This window comes from Solanum lycopersicum, chromosome 7 (genome assembly GCF_036512215.1).
Source record: "Solanum lycopersicum chromosome 7, SLM_r2.1".
Classification (NCBI taxonomy): Eukaryota; Viridiplantae; Streptophyta; class Magnoliopsida; order Solanales; family Solanaceae; genus Solanum; species Solanum lycopersicum.
Window position 1 is genome coordinate 67,606,180 of NC_090806.1, and position 27,526 is coordinate 67,633,705.

A 27,526-nucleotide genomic window follows, 5' to 3' on the forward strand; every position below is an offset into this window, starting at 1 on the left:
CATTCCCGATCTCAGGACCATATGCAGTAGACTGTTGCGTCTGAAAATGTTGGGGTGAAGCTTCTGTCTCATACTCTACAATGGCACTACATGTAGAGTTTTTTCCTGCTCGACTCCTCGACTCTTGACTGCTTGCTTTCTTATTTATTTCGTGTGAACTCTCACCTTCTTCATGGTCCTTCAACCCAAATTTTTTTTTGTTATTGACAAAAATGAACACCTTTAACTAAAAGAAAAAACTAAGAGATATTACCTTATAACATCCCTTAGCATTGTGATTGAAATCACCACACTTGTTGCATCTCATTAGAGTTCCTTTTCTTGACTGCTTCCATGCTCCCTTTCTCAAACTTGCCTCATCAGTTTCTCTATTTCTTTTCATCTTGGGTCTACCAACAAGTTTTACCATTTCTGGAGGTTCCATTGCTTGAGCAGGGTCGACTTTCCAGAATTGAGAACCCCTAACTGGTTGCAACTTGTGCTTGTACGTTTACAAATAAGCCTCTTTTCTGTACCAGTAATGAACCTCTTCCAATGGTTCCATTTTTTTATGCAAAAGTGCCTTGATGGCATGGTGACATGGTATTCCACCTAAGTCCCATAATCTACAAGTGCATTTTTTCAACTCCAAATTCACTGTATGTGTGTCTGTGTCTCCATCTTTCACTTCATAACCATAATCTCCATTGAACTCAACTGTACAATTGGTAGCCATTAATCGATAGTCATTGTACAATTTCATAGCCGTTGGACAGATATCATTTTGCCATTTTCTATCCATTTTTTTCATTTTTCACCAACATATTCATCACCTTCACTCTTATTTCCTCCAACATTTTGATGATTGATTTATGTCTCGCTTCAAGTATCCAACTGTTAAAAGACTCGGTGAAGTTATTGTCTACCATCAGATTCTTACATTGAGTATCAAAATATGTCCTACACTATTTAATTACAGGAAAATGAAGAAGATCACCAGCTGAATCTTCATCTACCTTTCCTAACACCTTCAAAGTGTCTTTGAATTCTTCTTTATAGGTACTCCATGCACACCACCACATTAATTTTTTCTCTTCACCACTCCGCCATTTCTTGCACCAGTTAGATTCTATATGCCTCATACAAAGCCTATGGTGTGCTTCTGGAAGAACATTAGCTACAGCATCCAACAGGCCCTAAAAATCGAAAAGAAATAAATGACAGTAAGAAAAAAGATAAAGAAAAGGCAATAAATAAAAAATATATTTTAAAGCTACCTTTTGCATATCAGACATAAATGTCACAGTTTCACCATTTTTAAGCTCCAACGAAATCCTCAACGACTGAATAAACCATGTCCATGTTCCTTTGTTTTCCTTTTCCACCACCGCCCAAGCTATTGGGTAGAAATGATTCATTGAGTCTTGCCCAACAGCTACTAATAGTTGTCCCTTACATTTTCCTTTGAGAAATGTTCCATCTAAACCAATTATAGGTCTCAAACTTTTCCATCCATCCTTCAAAGCCTTGAAGCAAATGTACATTCTCAAAAACCTTCTTATGCCTTGTTCAAGTGCATCTTTAGAGATATTAATTACCACATCAGATCCTGGATTTGATTGTCTAAGTTCTTGACCATAAGCTTCAAGCCTATTGTAGTCATCTTTAAAACTGCCTTCCAACTTATCAAGAGCCATTGTTTTGGCTCTTTTTAGTTTGGATCTTGAGACATTCAACTTGAACTTTTTTTCAAGAATTCCTCTCATGTCTTTGATAGGGTATTTTGGATCATTTTGAACTTCATCCTTAAAATAAACAGCCAAGGTATGATAAGTTGCCAATGGATTAACAAAAGAATCACCACAAGTATGATTAGGCTTCAATGTTTTAACCTTGAATGTTGTTGATTTTCCATCCTTAGATATGAGAAGAGTAAAGGGACAACCATCATAACACTCATACCTGATTCTTTTTGTATCACTTTTTTTTGTTTTCAACTTCTTTTTGTTAGCCATAGCATAAAAACTAACAACCTGCCTAGCTTCTTGTATAGTCTTAAAGGTCATACCCATTTCTAATTCCTTAAACTTTTCAAGTCCATCACTCACAACTCTCTCTTTTTCATGATCATAATGTTGAAGCACTTCAACATAATGTTGAAGCACTTCAACATAATGTTGAAGCACTTCAACATAATGTTGAAGCACTTCAACATTATATTCAACAATTTCACAATTGTCGCCCATTTCATAAAGGGTATCATCCTCCACATCACTATAATCACAATCAGTAGCAGCTTCAACATCCACAAAATATGATTCGGTATGATATATGATATTTGTGGTAGAAACTCTCAATTCATGAGCATCTATAGCATAAAAATTTATCACCTTGAAATCTTTTGAAAATAAGTATTGAAGAGCCTTAATTCCATCAATATCTTCAATTACATAATAAGTACCAGATGGACCAGTGACCAACAATTGTTGAACTTCCGTAAATCCAAATTTGGAAGTAAAAGCTTCACACAGATTATCATAACAAACTAAGCAAGTATTATAATACCAGGTGTGCTGAAATTTTATATTGTATTCCAGCTTTGGAGAAATTACCCAATTGCCCCCGTAGTTGAAAACAATATCCACTTTCTCAATCATCCTTTAAAATGACACCTGCAACAAGCATATAACTTAGACATAATAGGAACCACCTTAGCATTTAACACCAACCAACTGAAAAATGAATTTTAAAATCCTAAAGAGACAATAACTATTTGGGGACAAACAAAGATTCCATCTTTGCATTCAAAGAGATAAACTCATGTATTAAAGTAAGAAAATAAACCTTCCGTGGATAGAATGTTAAGTGGAAAATGCACATAAGTAAACCCAGTTACACTTTTCTTACATTTTTTACCCTATATTTTTAACACGAAAGATCCTTAAAAGAAAAGGGAAGAAAGTAGTAGAAACTTACATAAGATTTTGAACGATATCGAAATTGATGGACGCCAGTTTAGAGCTCACTGAAACCCTAACAAATTCTTGATTTTTTTTCTTGTTGAACGGGAGAGTGAAGACCATAGAATGAAATGGGTTAGGAGTGGGTGGGGTTTTCTTGTTTTCAATTGGGTCGGGTCGGGTTTTCTTATTTTCAATTGGGTCGGGTCAGTAAAAATTAATTGGATGGGGTATTTTAAGAGCCACGTGGCATTTTCTCATATTAAAGCATAAAGAAATGAATTTTTAATTTATTAAATATTGGTCTGTTAAGTAAAAGGGTATATATGAGCCATTTCTATAACAGCAGGGGCATATATGGACCATTTTTTAAACGGAGGGTATATCAGCTCCAAATCATAAAGTTCAGGGGTAAATCAGACCCTTTTTCCCTTTTTTTTATGAATATTGATAAGAATTATGAAGTTCTAAATCATTTGATCGAAAATGAATTATTTTTCTATTATAGTATGTGCAACAATATTAATGGGATTCCTTAATAAAATTTTTGATGGAAAAATATTTGAGTCATTTCATTAAAAATGAAATATTATATAAAATATGTCATCTCTAAATAAAATAAAGTCCAGGCGAGAAATAGAGATTTTTTAATTATATAGTTCATGAATTTTGGATGGTATGTTCGTCCAGTCATTTTCTGGCTGAGTTTTTCTGTAAATGTCTGTGACAACTTATTAAATGGTGTGTGTTGGTTCAGAGGCGACGAATATCAATATTTTCAATAGAAAATATAGATTCTTTTGTTTTTCGTATGTAGCCCATGAATTTTGGATGACATATATGTCCGATACAACTTCTTGATAAAAACTTTTTACTAGCATCCGAAATAGCTTATTAAATAACGCACATCGAATCAAAAGGGCAAACATCAGTATTTTGATATTTTCAAGTCAAACTAGAATAACATATAGTATTAAAAACTATATAAATTATATAAATAAAATTACAAATTTATGATAAAAATCCTTTTCCTTTTCCAAAATGTCTATTAGGTTGAACTTATGAGAAGTTGGGAATCAGAACCAACAAATACTATCTTTAATGGCGGGAAAAGGAATCCCTAAAATCTCCCATTATTTACTCTTAAATGCTAAGCATAAACATCTCCAGCTTCTTCTTCAAAGTTCCTTCCAGAACCAACAATTTTAACCCTAGATTAATTCTACTATTTTTTTCTCCAATGGCGTCTTCTACAAAAGTCACAGTTGAGTATGCGAAATCCGGTCGATCGTCATGTAAGAAATGCGATGAGAAGATTCCGGCGAAATCAGTAAGGCTGGGATTAGTGTCAAAACACCCTCAAGGCTTTGACCAGACGAAATGGCATCATCCCGATTGTTTCCCTTTCAGTTCTGATTTCGTTTCCTCTGTTGAAGACATCGCTGGTTTCTCATTGCTCCAGGTATACATTTCTAAAACTCTGACTAAATTTAAGCTTAATTTTGCAATTTGCATGTGGAGTATTTACTGAATTATTTGGAGTGACGAGTCAAAAATACATGTCTCCATTTTTTTTTTTGAGTTTGATATGTGAACTGAACTATCACGTGTGTGAGTTTTTTAGCTAAACTATAACCAATTATTTATCAAAATACACCTTAACTATCAATTGTTCCTATTTCCTACATTAACTTGGTGATATTTTAGGTAGTAAAAGAGAACAACTTATGTATGAATGTCTTTTGATAAATAGTTGATTATAGTTGAGTAGTAAACTCACAAATAATTTAGATATGAAACTTGAAAAACCTCAATACTTTAGGGGTATTTTTTTATCATTATTTTCCAATATGCATTTGTAGCCGTTTGTTTGATTTTCCATTCATGTGAAAAAAAGTATCTTCTTTTAGTTGTATCTATAGGTGAGCATGGCATAAATTATCTTTCGCTAGAGCTACGTGTATGAACTTTTGTTAAATATATACCTGCAGTCCTGCACTAAGTCAATTTTGTTATCAAATAGTTGTAGGTGCATGCGATTGTATTTGACACCACCTGACTTGGAGCAGCTTTATTTCATTATAGAGTCTTTTTGCCATCTTGATAAACTATCTTTATTCTCAGTGTTTTATTTGATAACTAAAAGGTTTTCTTTTAGTTGATAATATTCTTCGTTGCAGCTAAGCTTGTCTTTCTGATTTATGCAGAACAAAGATAAAGAAACTTTGGAGAAACTGATTAGCACCGAGATTGCAACTTTGCAGAAGGTGCTGTCTTCTTTAGTGTTTAAATTCTTTAGGCATTTGTAATGCAAGTATAAAGTGCTTGTTATGGTAGCATAGTAGCAGCTTACCATTTACAAATATATGTAGGCTGAAATTGACTCCACTTAGAATTCCCTCTATTTGAAACTCGAGACATGAGTTTGACCAAGTCTGCTGCTTCAAATCCTTTTCTAGTTTTCTTTAATTTAGAAATGTTTCAACTTATCTGGTCATAGTTGCCAAATTTTCACCTGTTGCTTTTACTTCCTGAAGTATGAAGCTTTGCTGGACTTATTTTATTCCCGAGTTTGTACTATTATGTAAATTTTAAAGTTGAGGTACCCTGTCGAACAAGTCAGTTTGTTGGAACTTCACTTGTGCTGACAATGAAGCGATTAATCAACAGGTTTCTGATGCAGACTCAGATAAGATTGACAGAAAACAAAAGGAAACCCGTGCACAGGTAAAGTCAAGTGATAGTGAATCTGTTATTTTTTGCTATTAACTTATTTATTATCACTGCTTTCCTGCATCTGGCTTATAAACATATGAGAAGGAAGACTCGGAGCACGAACTGAGCAAGCAAAAGCGACTAAAGGTAAATATTGCTGTTCCCACTTGAAGTTTCCAGTAGATTTTTTATGAGTAAAAGGAAACTAGAAGCCACAACTTGAATTTATTTTTGTATCCAGTTGCATTACTTTGATTTAGTCTTATTTGATTATAGCTGTATAGGTAATTTTATCTGTTGTTTAGTCTTATTTGTTCATCAGTGTTTATTATTACTATTTATTGCTGTATTTGCTTTGTATTCTGTTAATTTTTTCTGTTTTATTGTCTTATAATTATGTTTCGGATTCTTCTTTTATTATGAGCCGATGTTCTTTCAATAACAGTTTCTACCCCATAAAGGTAGGGGTAAGGTCTGCGTACATCCTACCTTTCCTAGACCCCACTTGTGGGATTGCACTAGGAATGTTGTTGTTGCTGCTGAGTATAGGTGATGATATTGAGTACAGGTAGTGGTATCAAGTTAACTATGTAATATTCGTATATGAGAATGTGCATAACAGGTTAAGCACTCTCCTATGGAAAGCTTATTTGGTACTATTGTTTGCCAAAATTGTCCTCCCATCAATTTAGCATGTCTGAGTACTACGTTATTTGAGTAGTAGAATTATGGAGAATTTTAATTGCAGATGAATGCATTAATTTTTTCATTTCATAGATGTTTTCTAATATGCTGTTCCACTATTGGTTTTTTGTTTCTCATTTGATTTTTTCAGGCCCTCTGTGTCTCCCTTTTAACAAATCAAACTCCATTGAAATATTAAGCATATTATGTTGATTCCATAAAGCATCATGCACCTAGATGTTTTTTTATTTGTTTGATAATGTGCACCTAGATGTTATTGTAGTGCTTCCTTCTTTCCCAAGATATCCTAGAGCCAACTATAGAAGCAATTGGTCTTGTATAACAATTTTCTAAAGTATACCCTTCTTAGAAGCTTGTGAACTGTAGAAGAACCGTGACCAGGAAATGAGATGTCAAGAGTTTTCACCAATCTTTTGTACTTATTTCTGTGGATTTTTAGTGAATCAGAAGCATCATTCTCTATGGCATGTCAACAGGTTTATGGTAAATACGGGAGAATAATCGGGAGACATTATATTCTTTGGTCTTTCTGCACTATGTTTGCACTTGTCAGGGCAAACATTAACATGCATGTACAAATCATCTAGCCAGTCCAGAATGCAGATATTGTTTTTGGTGCTTGCATGCTTACAACTAAAATTGTTTTTGGTCATACAAAGTAGAGATGATTAGCATCTTCCCTTACATGGTCGGGATAGCCTTCAGGCTTTACCTGATCCGAGCAGTTGTCTCTGCTTTTCATTTTTGGTATCGCTATCCCGCACTGAAGTTGGCAATAAGATAAACTTAAACCACCGATAAACTTTGAATAGATCTTGAAATGAAAGATGACTTTGTTGATTAGTCTGCACGATTCCATAAGCAGTAAGTTCTCGTGTTATTGTAGCATCTCTTTATGGTTGTCTCCTTTCCATTTTAGTTGAACCGACTCTCTAAGCATGTCTTGCATGGCAAAATTCTTTTAGCTGTCGGCCACTGAAGAGGAACCTGTGTTGGAGATAGCATTCTCCATTTCTGATGTGAGGGACACTTATAAGGTACGATATCTGGCATCTCTCAGAATCAGTAATCCCCTGTCTCCACTTCCTAGAGCAGTAAAAATTGAATGGAAAGGATAGAACCGGAAAAGATTTTGTTTGTATTCCTTTATTATTTTTTCTCTATAGGTTTTGATTTTTCATAGGATGGCATTTTAACGGCAATGTTTTAAGATATAGCTGCTTATTGATTTGGCTTTTAACTAATTAACTGATTCCCTTGCTGCCTCATTTTGACGATATGAAAATGAATGGTCTTTTTTAGCTTCTGTGCTACCTTTTATTTTTTACTGCAGTTTTATATTTGTATTAAAAACAAGGGCCACTGATCAGATATTTGGCACTTTGTTCTCATGGGAGCACTATTTCTTTTCTCAGGATGCTACATTGTTACCAAAATGGAGGGCGTTTCAGACTATTATATATCTTGAACAGGTTAGTTGATTAATTATTTGATGAATACGTTGACCAAGTTGTATGGGGTTTTCCATTGAGTACATGAAGATAGCATTTGCTGTGGTAGTAGTGGGCCAGGGTGTTGTTGAGTAGATATTCAACATATTCACTCTGTATGATGCTAGTATGTAGGTGTACTCTTCTTTGCCAGCATCTCACAGCTGCAATTTCTCTCATAATTCTCATTCTACAATTGAAAATTTTCCTTCTCCAATTTTATATGACATCTTTTTGACATATTATTCAACCTTGTTCATTGTTTGAACTTTTATTTTGACCACTACTTTGGTCAATGAGTCAATGATGAAATAATAATCTCTTCATACTTCTTTTGATTGATGTTCTAGTCTAACTTGTATGACCTCTAATGGGATGGAATATTATCAGATACAGAGCTAGACGCATGGCGTGGAGGCTTGTATTCTAGCACTGATTTGGCATGTGATCAAAAGACCTCCTTTTCACCTTTATGTACTTTTTTGGGTTTTTAGGGTGATGGGCGTCATGCTTCAAGTAAAATTGCCGCCTTTGATTTTGATGGTTGTCTTGCAAATACAAATGTGAGAAGGTATGGTTTCTTCCTGTGTTTCATATTATTAAAAACTCTTCTTGAGATGAGAGCGTGTATATGATAATTATTGCAACTCTAAATAATGCATGATTGGAGCTTAAGCTAACTCTAGAATGTATGAAAATACAGGATTTAATAGGAAACGAATTGTCATGTTTTTAACTAGTCTAAACAGTTATTGCTTGTCCCAAAGTAGTAGCTGTGTTACAATGATGAATATTATATTAAGCATTTAAGACATACATCCAACTATCTGTATATAGAGATATCCTTGCCCTAAAATAACCCAAAAAAAAAGGAGCACTTAATTCTCCACTAAGGCCTCTCATTTCCTTCATAATTATTCTAGTTTTTCCTCTTTAAGTCTCCCAGAATATACATGTAGGCATAAAGGCACTACTTCCCTGATGCAATCTCTCTTCCTAGTTCCTAGTGTTGCTTTCTCCAAGTTGTTGAGTTCTCATTCACTGTTTTTTGGAAGTACTTAAGTCTAAAGTAATCAAAATACGTATAAATAGAACTCTATAAGGTAGGCAAATCACAGTGTAAAAAAGTTTTTTGTGTGTTCCCTCCATTATTGACCTACCCTTTCTTTCTAAAGTTGTAGCTATGAGAGTGCATGTCAACTTGTGACTTTTTGTGAAAAAAAATTGATTTCCTTGAACCTTGGCTTTCTAAATGATTTATGCGAGAACCTTTTACTAGTAGCCATATTATTTTGCTTTCTACCACCCAAAATTCATAACTAAAGATTTTAGCTAGGAATTCCTCCATGCCTTCCATTTTCATTTTTAAACTGTTCGGTGTATTTTTTTTCTTCAAAAAAGGGATGTGGAGATGTACTGATTTCTTCAATAGTTCTATTGACACCAAATACACAGCTATTTGTTTGCATCGTTTATTAGTGTATTGGTGACTTTGTCAAAAAGAGAAGTACTCCGTCTAGGGTGAATACTATGTTTTAACATCCTCTCTCTCTTTATTAGTTTTCTGGATGGACTATGTATACCAATGTCATAAATATTCTAGAATTAGATTATTGCTTTTAAAGTCGAACTTCTCTTTTTGATATGATGGAGTTCCATTTTTCTCAGAGTTGGTGCAGATGCTTGGTCTCTGATGCATCCTTCAATCCCAGAGAAGCTGCAGAGCTTGTACAATGAAGGCTATAAGCTGGTGGGCATCCCTTTTGTAGTGTCTAAATATCATGTTTAATTCTTATGCTGCTGTATATTAAGTCACTAAGTGGATTTAAGTATGTTTGATAAGTTCATCACATTCTCTGCAAATCAGCCATCTTATTTTTATTAATACGTGCAGGTAATTTTTACCAATGAATCCAACATTGAGCGGTGGAAAAAAAGTAGGCAGGCAGCTGTGGACTCTAAAATTGGACGACTTGAACAATTTATCAAAGTTGCTGGTGTTCCAATTCAGGTGATTGGATCTGTTAGTATGTATCAACATTTTGGATCTAGCTAGTATTTTTCTTATGATGTAACGAGGGCCAATTCACTTTTAAATAGTAGCTGATAAGTTGCTTATTAGTGCCTGATCCTTCTGCAGCCCCTCACCCCCAGCAGAGTATAGGAAAATGGAGAAAAAGGAAGTGTCCTCTCAGATTAATCTCTTTTTGACTTTTATTTGTTGTTGGTGATGGGTCATGCTTTGTGGGTGGGGTGGCAGGTTCCTTCATAAGTGTGAAAATAGCAGAGAGAATAATCTACTAGAACTCTCTGTAAATAGTTCTCATAGCTCTGTTGATGCAGGTTTTCATCGCTTGTGGCTTGAGTAAGATCAAGCCAGAAGATCCCTTTCGCAAGCCTAAGACCGGGATGTGGAATATAATGAAAAAGCAGTTCAATTCTGGAGTTCCCATAGACATGGACCAGTTATTTCCTCTTCCTTGGTCGATAGCCCAATTTTAAATATATTACTTCCTAATCATTGACAAATCTAACAGAGCTTTTCTTATTGTCATTCTAGGTCTTTCTATGTTGGTGATGCTGCTGGCAGACAAGGTGACCACAGTGATGCTGATATTAGATTTGCGCAGGTACCTAATTCTGCTGACGTTTTAAGATGACACACCTTCAATGCACTTGACCAACAAATTACACCATGGGCTTCCATTTGTTTTTTGTTGCAGGCGATTGGACTAAAATTTTATGTTCCAGAGGAATTCTTTGAGAAGGAAACTTGACAATGACAATGAGCATTTTGTTGTGTAACATCTACTACAGTAGAAAGAAACTGTCTGAGCTGAAGTAGAAGGAACATGCGTTCAACTCTTTCCCAGCTAAGGGGTTGACATTTGTGTAAATAGTTCTTTCCATATCTACCTTGGATTCTTATTTAAATTTATCGCCTTTTTCATCCTTTTGGTGAGATTTCTGCAAATACATACCTCAGTCCTTTTTGCTTTGTAGACGGATCAAAGTTTGCATGAACCCATTTATCCTTCAAAATTATGAAGTGATGCATTGACTGGAAATTGTTGGTCAGTTTTCAGTTGTGAATTTGCAGACTTATTGTTACAATTTGTAGAGTTTGTTCTATTATGACACAAAGATCAATATTACGATCAAAACTTGGTATCAATACATAGCAATAAGTTGTTGGTGAGATTGCATAGTCTACTTTCTCCCTCGAGTTATATTATACAAGAAAATAACTTAGCTCCTATGATAATACATTGTTTCTGCAGTATTGCTAGTAGTGTAGCACAATGAATCTTTGTATCTAGAGTCCTACCCAATTGCAAAAGCTGGTAATTACTTCATTTCTTCTTACCGATCTCGCCTTCTAGTATAGCATGTCTGGTCAAAACAATTTCCTTTATCAGATTCTTATAAGTGAATGGCCTGACTGCAGCTCTCATGAACAATTCAGGAGGCATTTTACCTTTCTTTAGTTTTCTTCTCCAAGGACCATATCCATGGCTCTCCCACTCCTTTGGGCTAATTTTGGCTCTAACACCTCTCATTGCCAATTCATCTCCGCCATCTCCCTTTGCTTGTTTTTCCTTGTCTTCCATTGCATTTATATGTTTTTCATAAAACTTCGTTGATGTCTCCATATATTTCTTGGCAAACTTCTCCATTGCTTCGTTGCTACCCAATGCCTTGTTAAATTCATCTTCCCAGAATCTTGTGTCCTCTTCCTGACTTGAATCGTCATCCTCCTTGATACCCAGCTCATCATCATCGTCTCCACTTGCATCCAAATCCACATCGTACTCATCCTCATCTTCATCTTCACCATCTTCCTCCTCATCCTCAATCCAGTCCACTATCTCGGTCTCTCCCGTGTTATTTCTGCCATAATCATCATCATCCGGTGCATCACAACCCATCTCCATTTCCTCCAACTTCACCTTCCATTCCTTCGTATAAGGATGCAACAAAGGCACAGGATGATTGTCTAACAAGAATCCCAAACACTTGGACTTCTTCTCATCACTCAATTTCTCATAAGCTTTTACCACATCATCCACAAATGCCTTAGGATTCACTCTCACAATCTTACACAACCCACCAAAGTAAGTACAGAATTCCATCCTTCCGTTATCATCCTCCAACTCAAACAAACAATCCTGTTCAGTTTCTGGATCAAGCAAAGGCGTTAACGCCTTAAAAAAGTCATCTTGAGGCTCAAACCTACACTGATATACAGGTCTCTGTACATACACAATATCAGGTCTCATCCATGCTGCACATTGTGTGATCAATGACCTTGCTTTATTCCCGAGCCGCCCCATCAAATTCCATTTATCCAACCTCTGATTCCCAGCTTCAACTACAACCTCAGACACCAAAGTCCATTGTTGCCATGGAGAATCCGATATCCTCCACTTAGGATGCCTAACAAACACCCAAAAGTATCTAAAGCCCACATTTTTATCCATTGCATCCAATCTATTCTGAAATTCCTGAGCCATTTCATGTTGCTCAATCTTCTCCCACTCTTCTTGGTCCCTAACCTCACCAATCATCGATACACATGGGTCCGAAAATCGCCCTCGAACAGGCTCCCCTAATACAACTCCACGCCAAGAATATGGCCCAAACTGACCATACTTATACCAATCATACGGGTGTTTGAGATTTGGGTCATCTCTTTCCATAAACCTAACCATTCTATCATACCCCAAACCAATCATTTGCAACTCCTCCTCGGAGAAATTATCCGGGTAGTTTCCATGAGGATTCTTCAACCTGTAGAAAAGACTCTCAGCTAATTTCTTACTTTTCCGGCGGGCATTTCGTTTAGCTTGTCGCCGGAATTCGCCACTTCCCTCAATGCGCCCAGGTGATGTTCCACCGGATTTTCCTTTGCTTCGGCCGGCAAATGACCGGATATCCCTCCGGTGACTGTCATCTCGCCGGGAAATTGCGAGTTCCCGGTTCTGGGCTTGAATATAGAGAGGCTTCGGAGTTCTGTTATAGGTAGATGGAATTGTGGGTAGTGTTCTGCGAAGAGGGTTGAAAAATTGGGCGAGAGATGGTGATTGAAGAGTTGTGAAGGTAGGGTTTAGGGTTTTAGCTACAGACAAGTTCTGATTCTGCATTTTTTTCTACAAAATTTCCACAGCACAAAGGAGAAGGTGTGAGCTCAGTTGCTTATACTTGCTTTATAGGATAAATGTGGTGTATTTAACACAACAGATAACAAAGTTATTTTCCATAAATCTTTATTTTTAGTCTTTTTATAATACCATTATCAATCGCGAATAACTTTCAATTCAATCGTCTCGATGCTAATTGTGCCAATATTTTTAGGTAACAATCTCTGTGTAACGGCAACTTGAATATTATGTTCTTTAGATGTTCAATTTATATTATAAAATTAAAAAATGTCGAAGATGATGCTGGATAATGCAACTGCACGAAAAGTATAGTAGCCCAAGCAAAGAGCTAGTAAGGATCGGAATGAAATATCGTATATAATGTTGAATTCAATCTGACATTCTTTTAAACAAGAAATAAGTGACTATGAACTCAATATCAATAACAAAAAATAGTGAGATTATTATTAACTTAGTTTGTAGAAGAAGCTGAACGATTATATCTAATCAAAACATATGAATAAAAGTAAAAAATAATTTAAACACCCAATATTTTCTTTAAGAGTCTTGTAAATGGAGGAAGTACTATTTTGTATAAAAATATGATAATATATATTTCTTTATAGTAAATATGATAGGGTTCATAGTAACTTTGTCTAATTTTTATTCACTTTTAATATAAGTTCAGAAAATTGGTACAAGCAAAGTATATTTAATTAAACAGAGAAAAGAGAATTAGAATATATATATTTGTGTAGGGCCCTCTCCGGGATTTGACAAATTTCCGATGATCTTACTCTAATCTTCTCCATCTGACCCGTAATGGCCCGGCGAAACCATACGACGGAGCTCGGATGCATAGCCTGCGATGATTTGTCGGAGCTCGGCGCCGGCAAAGAAGGTTGGCTTGTAAACAACCCTAATCTCCTAACTGCTCTCGACACTCATTCAATTGCATTAGCCAACCGTTCGCTTGTTCTCATTCTACATTGGTCCGAAGGATCCGACCCGGTAGGAAACCGGGTGAAGATTGTACCTGATCTCTCTCCGATCGAGGCTGAGTATATATCTGCGATCGAGTGGTTAGTGTTTGATGATATCAAAGTTCTAGCTTTGGGCACTTCTCGTGGGTATTTGTTGATTTATTCTCTCCGTGGTGATCTGATTCATAAACAGGTATTCGTATTTTCAGTTCATAGTTTGCAAATGCAGTGGAGTTAGTAAATGTAGTTGTTAATTTGATTGTTATGTGAAGAAGCTATTTAAAGGGGAAAGATTGGATTTAGGCAAGCTAGGTAATTGTAGGAATTGATGAAGCTGTGGAATTTACATTCAGAAAGAATTTTAGCGAAGTTGCATTGCGCTTGGATTATATTAGACATTATTATTTGTCACTGGATCACGCTACTGTTAGTTTTGCTATTTAAAAGTTTTATGCTTTCTCATTTGTCATTTATGATAAATTTGTCGTTGAGGTGAGGTTATATCGGGAACAACCTCTTTACCTTCCACACCCCAATTGTGTAAGATTGTCCTACCTGCTACCCTTTCTAGACTCCACTTGTAGGATTGCATCGGATATGTTGTTGTTTGTTTTTAGTGTTATTCTCAAAGAAAACAAAAGAGTTTGTTGATGATGGTCATTATGTACTTTTTCTTTTAGTTTAACATCTTAACTGATTATGCAATGTAGTAAAACTAGATATTTTGGAACCTATAAGCGTTTGGTTTAAGATTGTTTTTTTTGTTTTATTTAGTGGTGCCATATGATGATTAGCAAACTTACCAGAACTTTTGTGTGGCAGATAGTAAGCCCTGGAAAGATTCTTAGATTGAGAGTCCGTGATACCAAGAGAGATCTAACCCAAGATGCATCATCAGAAGAGGTCTGTGTTGTTATGTCAGGTGTTATTGCTCGGTTTGATGGATCAGATATTCAGGTATTGGAATTTTCTCGTAGTTACAATTAATGTTATTTTTTTTTCTAAATCAACTATGATACGAGGACATTTAATTTTCAATTTTTACATCTCCATTTTGATGTCGAACCATGAAGTTTAGGTTCTCATATGTCATACTGCTAAATGCTAATGTCCGTATTAAAATGCAGAATATGCTTCAGAGGTGGTTTAGAGAAAGACACTCTCAGTTCTGGGATGAGACAGAATCTGAAAATTCTGCAGATACTTTTGGGAGGCTTCCATACCAGCTATGGAATGTTAATAAATATGGTTCTTGTGTTGATGCTGCTATCACTGGTCTGATGCCCCCTCCTCTGCTGGAGCTACAGGTAATATTTTATTTTCTCATTCTATCATGTTGCAGTACTTTCTTCTCTTACTTTTAAACAAGGCATACTTTTCTACTGGGATTTGTTGTTTCCTCAACCCTAAACCTTCTCCTACAGTTCTGCACACACCAAAAAGAATTTTTAGTGCTCTTATGAAATGCTATTTTTTGTCCTATGACTTCCGGAAATTTTCTGAAGTTATTCTGGTATTTGAATTCAGCTGCTTTTATTGTTGGGCAGTCAAGTCAGCGTTATTATTGTGCAATCACTGTTGGAGCTGACGCTGTGATTTCTGCTTATCGGTTAGTCTGCAGTATATTATACTATGATTCTTTTTTCAAGTATTTTTTTAACTAAAGTCTCCGTCTGCACTCCCATTTCTTACTTTGTTTTACTAAATTGGATTTCTCTTTACACTTTCAAGACTTTCTGTAGACCGAAGCAGATCAATAGTAGGGGCTATTCTCTCCAAGGTTGTGCCTGCAACTTTTTCAACAATAACTTCAATCTCAAAAATGTTATGGAGAAGTGATCCATCTCCTACAAAAAGACCAGAACCAAAGCCTCAGCCTTTTGCTCGAGGTATATGCTATTTTTTTATCGTTGAAAGAATTTCTTATTCAGTTCTCTCTATTTAATTTAATAGCTAGAGGTTGATCACATATCACTTCTTCTACATGTTAAAATGCTCATTTCTTTCACCTCCCAAGCATCATGTCATCCTTCCTTTGCTTATTTGAACTTCCATCTAGAGATCATGACTGAAAGAAGTGTTCTTTGTACAAGTTTATCTTTGAGTTGGAAAGTAGTTTGCAATATGGCCAAGAAGTATAGGTTGATTGGTTCTTTGGTTTATTGCATATATATTCACATAAAGTACTGATACGAGATAACCTATAAATAAATTATCAAGTTGTTTAGAAAGAATTTAAATATACTAGCTTTAATTTATTACTTTCAATTCTTTGTTGAAACATATTTTACTTATCTATGTCATATATACTTCATTTGGTTGTGTCATTAAGGTCTGTACCCATATTCCAATCTGTATCCGTGCATCCTAAGATTTAGGTAATGACAGATCTGACTTCTAGATCAGTACTCGACGACTAGTGTCAGGTCAGGTGCCCACACTGGCTTCCAAGAGTCTACTACAAGTAGTAGGGACAACCTTTGTGTCACTTGGTTGAATAAAATGTTACTATGTTTTATTGCCTTTTGTTTATGACAAGCTCCTTTTTCAAGAAAACTAAATTACTTCTCTCCATTATCTTTCTGCATTTTGCTTGAGAAAACATGGTCAATATTGGACCAGACCATGGTAATTTGTTTATGTTTGCTCTGGGCTTTGGCTAAAATACTTCGCAACATTGTGCTGACTGTTGGTCAGTAAACTGAACCTGGTAAAGTGTTGATGCTGTAGTTACTAGATTAGTGGAAAAACTCAAAGAATGATCCTGACATGTTACTTTCCCAATGAGGTTGTATGTTAGAATTGTGAAGTGGAGATTGCTGAAGTTATCTTTCGCTGATTCTTCTTTTACTCCTTATTCAGTTGAAGTCTAATTCCCAATAGTTCATCTAACAATATAAAGTGCTGTATTTTTCCATGTTTACATAATTGTACTTCAAACTTCATTGTATACTCTTTGAATATCTAATTGGATTTCAAATTAGCTGACATACTGTCATTGTAAATTCTCTATTTCTGGCAGCTTCACCTTTGACTTGCTTTAAGGATCATCCTAGAAAGGGGGAGAAACTCACATTATCACCTAGTGGTACTTTGGCTGCAATAACTGATTCTCTGGGTCGTATCTTACTCTTAGACACTCAGGCCCTTGTGGTTGTCCGTTTGTGGAAGGTTTGTTCTATTCACCTATTAATAATAACTTGTTTGGTTCATCCAAATTATTTATGGTTATATAAGTGATCATTGGATGACGAAGAAAATATACGTGTGCACATTCTGTAGAAGAATGCTTGATTATTACTTCAGTGAATTGATTTTTCATATAAGAACTGAATGCCAATATAGACTGGAAATGTGAGTTTTCAAATGATTTCGAGTAGTTCTGATGAAATAATTCAAAGCAAACAAACCCAGACTATCTACTTAGGTTCATCACCTGATAAAATGAACATATTGGTTTGCAGGGTTATCGTGATGCAAGTTGCCTCTTTGTTGAGATGCTTGCTAAGAAAGACGTTGAAACGTCTAGATCTGCTTACCATGATCACGTGAAAAGTGATTATTGCCTCTGTCTAGCGATTCATGCACCGCGTAAAGGGATTGTTGAGGTAGTTTGCTGCACTCTCTGCTGTATCATCTTTCTCATTCATTTCAGCCCCATTTTTAACTATGCGCTCTCAGACTTCCTTGATAGTAACTCGCACAACTACCATCCTTTTGCATAATAATTATTTGCAAAAACAACAAATACATATCTGTGCCATTTGTTGGTTGCTCGTGAAAACTATATCTGATGAAAACTGTTCGTGTAAACTTTAGGTTATTGTATATCAGAAGATGCATCGGAGATTATGCTTGTTTTGACACTTGAGTTTATCATTGCAGATATGGCAGATGAGGACTGGTCCGCGTCTTCTAACTATTCCATGTGCCAAAGGTAGCAAGATTTTGCAACCTACATACAGATTCGCCTCATCAGAAATGTCTGTGTCTTCTTACGTACCTTTGGAACTTTTCTTTTTGAATGGAGACTCCGGTCTGCTCTTCGTCTTGAATCGATCTCTTAGTTAACATTATATATTAAATTCAAAATAATACAACAAATTGCAGGTAAAGGGCTTTGAGCTACCTGTACAGAATGTAAATTTCATTTGTTTTGTAGCTTTTAACAACTCCCCTTTTTCCCAAAACTTCCAAAGGAAAAAAAAGGAGGTAAAACGTCCCATACCATAGTTATTATTGTAATTTTATCATATTTTTTAAATTTAAATTTGCCTAACCAATAGAATTTGATTATCATTTCATGCTAGTTTATTGTCATACTAGAATGAAGCTGTCATCATTTTTGGTGAATTTCCAAGAACAAGGCAAACTAGGACATTGTTTCCTCCTCCCAATTCCTAAGGGCGGATCTAGACCTGATCACGTGAATTCAATAACTCTTATTTAGATTCTGTATGTGACGTAGAAATTCACTGTAAACTTCAAATCTCGGATCCACAATCTAAGGAAGAGCTATTAACAAAACTACACATTCTCTTGCATACACCATTAATGGCTGGCTGTCTCTTTCTTCTTCTTCTTCTTCATTTGTTTCTCATTACTCCAAATACCTCTTTTTTTCACAGCAACAATCCATAAAACAGCTCTAATCAGACCAAATTTCACCACTCAACTAGACATTTCTCCAAGATTGACACTCCCACAGCCTATTTTCAAGTCACAAATCCAATAAAATTACCCAAAACCAAATCTTGTTCCTACTTAGTCCTCAAACATGATTTTGCCTACACATATGGGAAAACACCAATTCTCACAAATTACACACCCCCTTCAAATTGCCCATCTAAAAAATTTCTCCAAAATCATTCTTGAATGGAAAGCAAAGAGTAAAGGAAGACAATTTGATAGAATTTTTGGGATTTGGCTTAGTGGGGTTGAAATTTTCAGGAGTTGCACTGCAGAGCCAAGGCCAAATGGAGTTATTTGGACTGTCAAGAAGGATATCACTAGGTATTCTTCTTTGCTTCTGACTAATCAAACACTTGCTGTTTATATTGGGAACATTGTTAATAGTAAATATACTGGGGTTTATCATGTAGAAATATTTGTTCATTTTTATCCTACTGAAAGAGTGAGAAACCCCTTTAAGGGATTTGATTCTGTGGCTGATTTAATCGCACCCGTATCGCGTAATTTGCCGTTGAATGATGGTTTGTTGGTTTGAGATTGAGAATTCAACAGATGTACAGTCAAAAGAGTTCAAATCCCACAAAATGTTTACAGGGCTGTATTGGAAATTTATGTGTCTTTTCATGAGAATGATGAGTTCTGGTATGGAAATTTGCCAAATGAGTATATTACTGCAAATAATCGTCGGGAAATGGTGCTTTCAGAGAGGTGATAGTAAGTGTGGATGATGGTGTAGTTGCTTCAGTTTGGCCTTTTACTGTGATTTATACTGGTGGTATCAATCCTCTGTTGTGGAGACCTATAAGTGGAATTGACTTATTTGATCTTCCTTCATATGATATTGAAATTACGCCGTTGTTAGAGAATATCTTAGATGGAAGTTTTCATAATATTTCATTTAGTGTTACAAATGCTTTGAATGTGTGGTATGTTGATGCAAATTTGCATCTTTGGTTGGATAAAAAGAGTGTAAAAACAGAAGGGAAGTTGTTGGAGTATAGTAGTTTGCCCCTTTCTTTTTCACTCGCGAGTAATTTTACTGGTCTTGATGGTTCCTTTGTGACAAATGCTCGTAGATCGATCTCAATGACTGGATGGGTAAAATCATCTTATGGAACAGTCACAACGACATCATCTCAGAGTTTGAGCTATAGTAACTATATGGTGATGGGAAATGACGCGAACTAGCAAGTTGTTGATCAAGACTATTGAGTTTAATGACACTGTTTATGCTAAGACGCGGTCTTTTTCTGTTCAGGTTCTTGAATCCTTCAAAAAGTTTCAGCTTCACTTGTACTCTGATGGTGTTGAGATAGGAGATAAAAGCTATGCTTCTATCTCGAATGTGACTTTGATATTCGATGAAAAGAGGTTGAAGTATGGATCCTCAGCCAGCTCTGTTCACAATCTGCAGAACGCGCAGGGGTGTATGCTTGTAAAGGATCAGTCGATAGACAGTGGAGTCGGGAGCACACAACAGATATACAAATACAACGACGACAAAGGCTGCTACTTCAGGAACATAAGCAGCTCAAATTACACAGTGCTTTATGACAAGGTGATCCATAGTTGCAGCAAATTATTGATCAATACTGTATCATAGCTTCTAAGTATCATGCAAATGCAGTGCCCTTTTCATGTTCCCGAAAGTAGAGGCAGATTCAGAATTTGAAGTTTACTGGTTCCTGTACTGTGTTCACGATCAAATATGTATTGATATTGAGTGAATTCTTAGATAGAAATATAGGATTCAGGCAAAAGCTACTGAGTTGATCCGTAACTTTAAGTCTACATCTGCCCTTGCCTGAGATTTCATGAAGACATAAACATGTGAATAAGCTAGCGCGGTTTTTACCATTCATAAAATTGTTTGTAAAAAATAATTTATTCCAAGTACGAAGACATAAAAAGTAGTTCTTGTGAAAATTTTGATTGAAATTCTACAAGAATTTTTAGCAAAAGCCACCAAGATTAAACCTTAGTAATGATATCAATTTTTTTTGTTGCAGTACATCGACTATTACTTATATTATTCGTACTCCTCAAAATTGTCATCAGGTACATATTGAACCTTCTATATATAACACATTTATTAAAAATTTAACACAAAAACATAAATATTTTAAGAGAGTACGAGCAACATTATCAGGACATAACAATTTTTGACAAATAAGAAAAGTAGCAAAATAGATCATGTAAGTGACCACAAACTACCACTGTGTTATATAATAATACTATATAGTATAATATAATATAAAATAAAAAGACAAAAGTCTCCCAGATGTTTATTCCATTAATTTGGCCCAGCATGTCTCATTGCTAATCTCCAATTAATCCTTTTTATGTTTATAAGCCACCTTTGATTCTGGTTGACCAAATCAAATAAACAAAGATCTCCAAATCTAATATTGCTCCCTCTAAATTACCTTTTCATATATTTTACTCATTACAATATTTGTTTAACATCCACTATCATACCAAACAACTAATTAATATCGAGTGTGAATAAATCAAAAAACATTAATTTAATCTTAGATGAATAAAAATTAAAAGAAACATGTGAATCGTTATTTTTTTAACCGCTAATCGAGTTTTAATTAGTGTTTTAAATCTAATATAATTATGGTCGCAACTAGGGATAATGGGACTCCGTCGAACTCTACGAATTTTTCACATGTTTTGAATTTACTTTTATAAGTTCTAATTTAGGATTTTATTAAATGTCATGACATATATAGTTTTGACATTTCAATTGTATAAGTTTGAATTTTAGGACAATGTGAATTAAATTTCAACAGATTAAAAGTATTAACAAGGGCACAAGACATGATTATTTTCTATTTATGGCTATGATTATGACTAAATTAAATTTGTTCAATGAAGAAGTCTCTTTATGTAGTGGGGCCTAAACACATAATAATTGCTACTATTACTAATTAATGACTTGTCATATCGTAAGTCTATTTCATGCAGACTCTTTTAAAAAAAAATGTTTAATTCATCAATTAATTAATGTGACAACATGAAATTAATGGTATTGTTGAGGGTGAAAATACTGTTTTCGTCACTGACAAATGGTGATGTAATATTCATAGATCAGATTTCATCCGTATTTCTAATGTAGAGTTTAAATTTTTTATATATATAAATTTGTTTAACTTATCGTAAATAATAGATCTGAAATTATAATTTTAAAATATAATGAATTCATTACTAAAATCTTGAAAATCAAATCCATTAGGTTTAAATCTTGGATTGTGTGGCTGCCTACTAATTACTATTGTTCCTAAATTCAAGTAGAAGAGCAAAGTTACAGTCTAAATTTTAGGGTTTCTAAAACACTAGTTTAGGGCTAGGGAAATTCCTATGATTCTTAGTTAGCTGACTAAGAGCGGATTTGACGGACAAAAAAAGCTCTCAAACCCGATATATAATATCAATACTAATATAAACAGTGAAATCTCATAAATAGAGTTCAAAGAAATTACAGTGACAAACATCAACCTTAACTTATTTCTATCTTCTGAAGATAAATATGTTATTTTGGATCGAACTTCAACTCAAGTGTTAATCATTCAATGAATATATATTTAAGAATTAATAGAGAAAGCAGCATAATTAATCAGAATTAATGTTAAATTTTATTTTACATCTTCACATTATATATGAAACTAAGTCAATTAATAGTTTAATACTCATAATATTGAAACTATGACCATATACAAATCTTCCAAAAGCAAATTGAAATAACCTTCTTATTATAAAAGAAATAAATATTACCATTCATTTTTTTTTTCCTCTTGTGAAAAATCAAGTAGAATTTACCTCATTGTTATTACTAGAATTAATTTGAATTTTCCTCTTTTTTTTCTTCTTCTTATAAGGAATTCCCCTTGCTTTAGCTTGAGAATCTCTTACCTCACGTAGATAAATTCTAATAGCACTATTAGCAAATGGATTAGTCTCTTGTAATCCTCCATTTTCTTCATAAGCAGCTCTAAGCCTTCCAATTAGTGCATCTAAACTTCCCCATGCTTGTCTAAGTGGACATGTACATGGTCCAACTTGTTCCACTTGTCCAAAAAATACACATCCATTTAAATGTACCTTAGTTTTTCCAAATTGATCTAGGTATCGAAGAAAATCTAACACGTGATTATAGTTGCACTGAGGTAAAGGTACCGGGGGTTTGTGATTCTTCAAGTATTGACCAAAAGTATTCCAATCACGGCGTTTCTGAGACTCGTAACGACTCAATTGAGGAGGTGGTGATAGCTGATGATGATGATCGGATTGTGTTAAGGTCATTGATGATGATCCTTCTCCTTCTCTTCCTCCTACTTCCCTTTTTTGCTCACTTGATGACATCATAGATTGAAATTGTTTCCCTATCTTCTCAAGAAGGGGTTTTAATTTCTACCAAGGAATAATTTTTTGTAACACTACCAAGACAATTTTGTAAAAAAAAATAAAAAAGAAAAGTAAACATAAATTGGGTGGAGAATAGATTTGTTTTGTGTTTTAATTTAATGAATTGTTTTAGCTTAGAGAAAGGAAAATTATATAGAGATGAGTAGGATTGCAATTGAAAAAAAAAAAAGATAGAAATAAAAACAAATAATTGGGGTAGTTGATAAGACATGAAATGGGGTCCAAGGGGAAGTGCTTTAGCTCTTCTTTTTCTTCCATCACCATATTGTTTTCTTCCTTTAATTGTACTATTAGCAATAAGTATATGGCCTTTAATGATAATTAACTTTTTTTTAATAATTGTATTAGCATCATCCTAGCACTCATTATCAAGAATATTAGCAAAATTAGCACTTTAATTTGACTCTTAGCTACAAAGGGTAGCTAGCTAGTGTGAACACAGTAAATTAACAACTTGTGTATGTATAGTCAAGAAGTTAAAAAATACTAGAACTTTGTCTAGTAAAAAGAGGAGTTGAGTAATTACTATTTACTACCATTGTTTAATTAATTATGTGGTGAAGAAAATTGTATTTCTCCTAACTATATAGAATTTTATATCATAAACACATACTTAATAATTCATTTTAATAATGATATGCTTACTTTGTAAGAAATAAAAATCAAGACACCATTATACATGTACAATATCATAATATTTAGAGTACTTGGGATTAAAGAAGGGTACCGTTCACTTCAATTGATACAATATAAACAATTGACGGTGAATTAAGTGTGATAACTCTCAGCCAGGATTATGAGTTTAGGTGGCATTCAAACCCACAATAGTAGTGTGAAAAACACTTTCAACTGCTCTTTTTTATTACTGCGATGTCAATCAATTTTGTTAAGGAGTTCACAAGTTAATATATATATATATATATATATATATATATATATATATATATATATATATATATATATATATATATATATATATATATTAAAACTTCCTTTTTGTAAGCTTATAAGACATATGATGAGGCCCTCCTCCCCTTTTTATTTCTTTGATAAGTTAGAGTGTAAGAATGAATCTCTCATCCCTAATTTTTGTACACATAACCTCACTTTATTCTCCTTGACCTATTTGTGAAATCTTAACAACTTTAATTAATTAAAAAAATAAAACAAAGTGTAAACTATATTTATACTTTTATTTCAATTTATATGGATTTTTTTAATTTGGAGATTCCAACATATCTTTCATCATTTCAATAATTATACTGCCTTATACAGCTTCATAGGATTCCTTTTTTAAAAAAAAAAACTTTTTTTTTTTAAAAAAAAGATAATCAAATTCATTGAATGCATTTCAAGATGTAGTATAGTTATATTTTATCTATCAAATTAATGATTTGAAGTGCTTGGAGTAACATGTAGAATAATCTTAATTGAATCCAATATATATTCTACTTAGATCCTATCTAGAAGGCAACACATAAGGCAAAAACCCTAGTATCTAGGTAGCATATATTTGTTGTTTTTAATTAAAGCAAATACATTCAACACATTTGGTTATTAATTTAACCTTTCGCTAATCAGTTGAAAGTTCAGATAATGAATCAACTGATCGAGCTATGTAATAAATTTATGTTTTTATCTATCAAACAAATTTGAAGTGCTAGGGCCTAGAAGTAACATGAAGTTGTATGAGAAAACTTGATTATAAGTCCAATATTTGACTTGATATTATCTAGAAGGCAATATATATATACAAGGCAAATACCCTAGTAGCTAGGTAATAACATATATAAATGGAGCTACTATATGAAAAGACTTTTTCATTAGACAGATGAAAATCTGTTGGTCCATGAAGATCATTATTTTCTAATATGTTAGAAAAAGACAACCATGAAGTTGTATTTTGATTTGAAAAATAATATAGTGATGGCTTGGCTGCTTCAATTATTTTAATATTTAATAATTTAATAAACAATGGGCTCCTTCTAGCTAATATCTTTTTTTGATTGGCTCCTATGGATTTGTCTTCCAATATGGGTAATGGGAGAAAAAAAAAGTAAAGTATAAAGTGGAAATATTAATTTAATTATGGAAAAAAATTAAATATTTATACTAAATTAATAATTTAATGAAGATAAGAGATATATTTCTGTGTTCTTGTGAATTTAATAACTTTTGTTTGTACTTCATCTTTGATATATAACAGTTTGAGATCGCTCTAATTTGCAAGGAATCAATCAACTCTAAGCAAGACACATATTTTTCAATACGCGAACAAAAAATAACTTATATTCTTAACCATGCATGCATAATTAAGTGATATGTATTCTCGTTATAAATCTTTCAATTTTAAAATTAATTAAGTTATTTAGTATTATATAAATACCGAATACAAATAAATATTATATCATTTTACTATTGTTATAATCAGTATCAACTGATCATCATACATCAAAAGTTTTATATCATTTTACTATTGTTATGATCAGTATCAATATCATGTGGGATTTTATCTTGGTGACTCTCAAGATTTTGCTTACATGAAAAAAATGATTAAATAATTAAATAACTACTAATTAATCAACTTTCCTTATAGACTATATATAATTGCTTATTACAGCTGTGACACTAATAATATTTCCTAATAACACAAATATATAATAGCAAAGACAATAGTAGAGTCACTAATTAATTAAAATTATAACACTGTTGATAATGGTCTAATCATATTATTATCCAAGTGTACTCTAGTGTCTTAGTGATGTTTTTGTTTTTGCTCCTTGGCTTCCCTTTTCTTTAATTTGTCTCCATATTTTTGTATGAGATAAAAATTTGATTTAAAAATATTTATTAAAAAGTGATACGTGGCAAGAAGAATTGGTTATTACGAACGTGATTGGTAACGGTAAGGGTAAATCAAGTTGTGAAAAGATTTAAAATCAAGACAGTTAAGGTTGATGTCATATCAACATAATTTGTGTGACTCCATAACTATATATATATGTATGAAATTCTAAGCACCATTGTCTGATCGGATAATTAAGATAAGATCGAGATAAATTATTATTACGATTAATTTTGAATCACATAGAATAAGTTTATTAAAGCAATTAAAGAACTCCCTATCAATAGAATAATCTCTAACTATTTCAATCACATTTGATCTTAATAGCATTTTGCTTCCTTGAGATTCTTTTTTAAAAAACTTGTACTAAAATCTAAAAAATATATAATTTTTAAAAATATTATCCTCGTGTCATGTTTCCTTATTTCAAGCTAAATTGTCAACATGAGTGCTAATTTAGATCATGTAGTTATGATATACCTATCAATTATCATATCATTTTACTTAAAATAACTCTAATTTTCACATGAAGTTAAACAAGCCAACTAATGGAGTATGGTTATAATTAGTAATCATTAATTTATGAATTTAAATTATACACGCTTTCTTGATTAAAAACTCTTTTTTTTGTTATTTTTATTGGTCTTTTAATTTTTATACTTGTATTTAAACAAGATTTTACGTATAAATATTTTTTTTTTGCTCAACTTAAGAATGTAGGGAAAATAAAAAATTAAATTGATAATTATGTAATATATTATTTTAGCTTTTTTTTTTTGCACTAGATTATTCGTGTAATCTTTGAACTTATCCTAATCAAGCTTTCGGTTGGAAATTAATTCCTAATTATAAACAGCAAGATTTATTCCACTAAACGCATTTGGACCATGGGAGAATAAATAATTAGCTTAATATATAAAGCTTATGCTTAATTTTCCAACTACCAGCTAATCAATTAATTTATAATATTCAATTCTCTTATTGGTTGAAAAAAGCTTTGTAAGAGAATTCAAACATATAATAATGGAAGTAATTATACACCATGTTCTTTTTTTTCCCTCATTCCTATATATGATATGTGTATATGAGAACTCCTGCATAGGAGCTATATAATATACTTTTTTATTGTCTCAGTTTATACGAGTCAGTTTAACTTGACATAAAATTTAATTTTAAAAAAAAAGACTTTTGATATTTGTGATTTAAAATAAGTTATAGATATTTGTGTGGCTAAAAATTATTTCATCAAGGATAAAATATATACGTTAAAGTTATATCATTGTCAAATATAAAAATGTGTTATTTTATTTGAAACTAATTAGAAAAGAAAATAAGTTATATAAAGTGAGACAGAGAAAATAGTATTTATGTAATGTTCATGCAACATTGGGACATCTTATTAAACTTTACTTTCAGGTGTATTCGAACTTGTGAAATAATAGTCATTGTGTCGTGATCAGATGACTTGTCTACTTCATAGTTCATATTCTCTAAGAGTTTGACATTTCTTTAGATCCTACCTATATAATTTATACACAAAATATTTCATGCATCAAATTATTTTTCAACCGAAAGTTTTTTGTGT

The 27,526-nt window shown here is 33.4% G+C and overlaps 6 protein-coding genes and 1 pseudogene across 6 annotated transcripts; 4 read left to right on the forward strand and 3 right to left on the reverse strand.

Annotated features, from left to right (window-relative positions):
• Positions 1 to 258: 258 nt before the first annotated feature.
• LOC104648585 (protein FAR1-RELATED SEQUENCE 4-like) lies at positions 259 to 2,114 on the reverse strand. The gene is made up of 2 exons (XM_010326142.2): positions 1,257 to 2,114; positions 259 to 1,175 (listed from the first exon to the last, which is right to left on the reverse strand). Exons 1-2 carry the CDS (start codon positions 2,049 to 2,051, stop codon positions 945 to 947), a joined length of 1,026 nt encoding a protein of 341 aa, XP_010324444.2. The 5' UTR covers positions 2,052 to 2,114; the 3' UTR covers positions 259 to 944.
• Positions 2,115 to 3,932: 1,818 nt separating this feature from the next.
• LOC101244972 (polynucleotide 3'-phosphatase ZDP) lies at positions 3,933 to 11,048 on the forward strand. The gene is made up of 12 exons (XM_004244232.5): positions 3,933 to 4,401; positions 5,147 to 5,206; positions 5,610 to 5,666; positions 5,760 to 5,801; positions 7,325 to 7,396; positions 7,775 to 7,831; positions 8,344 to 8,420; positions 9,518 to 9,599; positions 9,744 to 9,860; positions 10,193 to 10,314; positions 10,410 to 10,479; positions 10,573 to 11,048. The coding sequence occupies exons 1-12, from the start codon at positions 4,087 to 4,089 to the stop codon at positions 10,624 to 10,626; spliced, it is 1,125 nt and encodes a 374-aa protein (XP_004244280.2). The 5' UTR covers positions 3,933 to 4,086; the 3' UTR covers positions 10,627 to 11,048.
• LOC112941966 (U6atac minor spliceosomal RNA) lies at positions 7,005 to 7,105 on the forward strand (annotated as a pseudogene).
• Positions 11,002 to 13,518, reverse strand: LOC104648569 (uncharacterized). The gene has a single exon (XM_010326092.4). It carries the CDS (start codon positions 12,991 to 12,993, stop codon positions 11,203 to 11,205), a length of 1,791 nt encoding a protein of 596 aa, XP_010324394.2. The 5' UTR covers positions 12,994 to 13,518; the 3' UTR covers positions 11,002 to 11,202.
• Positions 13,519 to 13,765: 247 nt separating this feature from the next.
• LOC101244685 (rab3 GTPase-activating protein non-catalytic subunit) lies at positions 13,766 to 18,282 on the forward strand. The gene is given in 8 exon segments (NM_001347935.1): positions 13,766 to 14,166; positions 14,796 to 14,930; positions 15,101 to 15,280; positions 15,521 to 15,582; positions 15,705 to 15,862; positions 16,996 to 17,144; positions 17,438 to 17,581; positions 17,859 to 18,282. Coding segments are annotated over 8 exon segments (1,368 nt in total). The 5' UTR covers positions 13,766 to 13,812; the 3' UTR covers positions 18,045 to 18,282.
• Positions 18,283 to 18,614: 332 nt separating this feature from the next.
• LOC104648584 (peptide-N4-(N-acetyl-beta-glucosaminyl)asparagine amidase A) lies at positions 18,615 to 20,591 on the forward strand (the record flags this gene model as incomplete). Its single annotated transcript, XM_069287489.1, is given in 6 exon segments — positions 18,615 to 18,821; positions 18,823 to 19,191; positions 19,193 to 19,238; positions 19,241 to 19,345; positions 19,348 to 19,868; positions 19,870 to 20,591. Coding segments are annotated over 6 exon segments (1,647 nt in total), but the record flags the coding sequence as incomplete, so codon positions are not given.
• Positions 20,592 to 22,283: 1,692 nt separating this feature from the next.
• Positions 22,284 to 23,195, reverse strand: LOC101244207 (protein LIGHT-DEPENDENT SHORT HYPOCOTYLS 10). The gene has a single exon (XM_004244230.5). The coding sequence runs from the start codon at positions 23,034 to 23,036 to the stop codon at positions 22,476 to 22,478; it is 561 nt and encodes a 186-aa protein (XP_004244278.2). The 5' UTR covers positions 23,037 to 23,195; the 3' UTR covers positions 22,284 to 22,475.
• Positions 23,196 to 27,526: the final 4,331 nt, after the last annotated feature.

Excerpts from the sequence above, each read along its gene's own strand:
- LOC104648585 (XM_010326142.2), bottom strand. The coding sequence starts at position 2,051 with ATGGGTATGACCTTTAAGACTATACAAGAAGCTAGGCAGGTTGTTAGT. Across the intron at positions 1,176-1,256 it reads TTATGTCTGATATGCAAAAG|GGCCTGTTGGATGCTGTAGC; the intron begins GTAGCTTTAAAA and ends TTCGATTTTTAG.
- LOC101244972 (XM_004244232.5), top strand. The coding sequence starts at position 4,087 with ATGCTAAGCATAAACATCTCCAGCTTCTTCTTCAAAGTTCCTTCCAGA. Across the intron at positions 5,802-7,324 it reads GCAAGCAAAAGCGACTAAAG|CTGTCGGCCACTGAAGAGGA; the intron begins GTAAATATTGCT and ends AAATTCTTTTAG. Across the intron at positions 7,832-8,343 it reads CTATTATATATCTTGAACAG|GGTGATGGGCGTCATGCTTC; the intron begins GTTAGTTGATTA and ends TTGGGTTTTTAG.
- LOC104648569 (XM_010326092.4), bottom strand. The coding sequence starts at position 12,993 with ATGCAGAATCAGAACTTGTCTGTAGCTAAAACCCTAAACCCTACCTTC.
- LOC101244207 (XM_004244230.5), bottom strand. The coding sequence starts at position 23,036 with ATGATGTCATCAAGTGAGCAAAAAAGGGAAGTAGGAGGAAGAGAAGGA.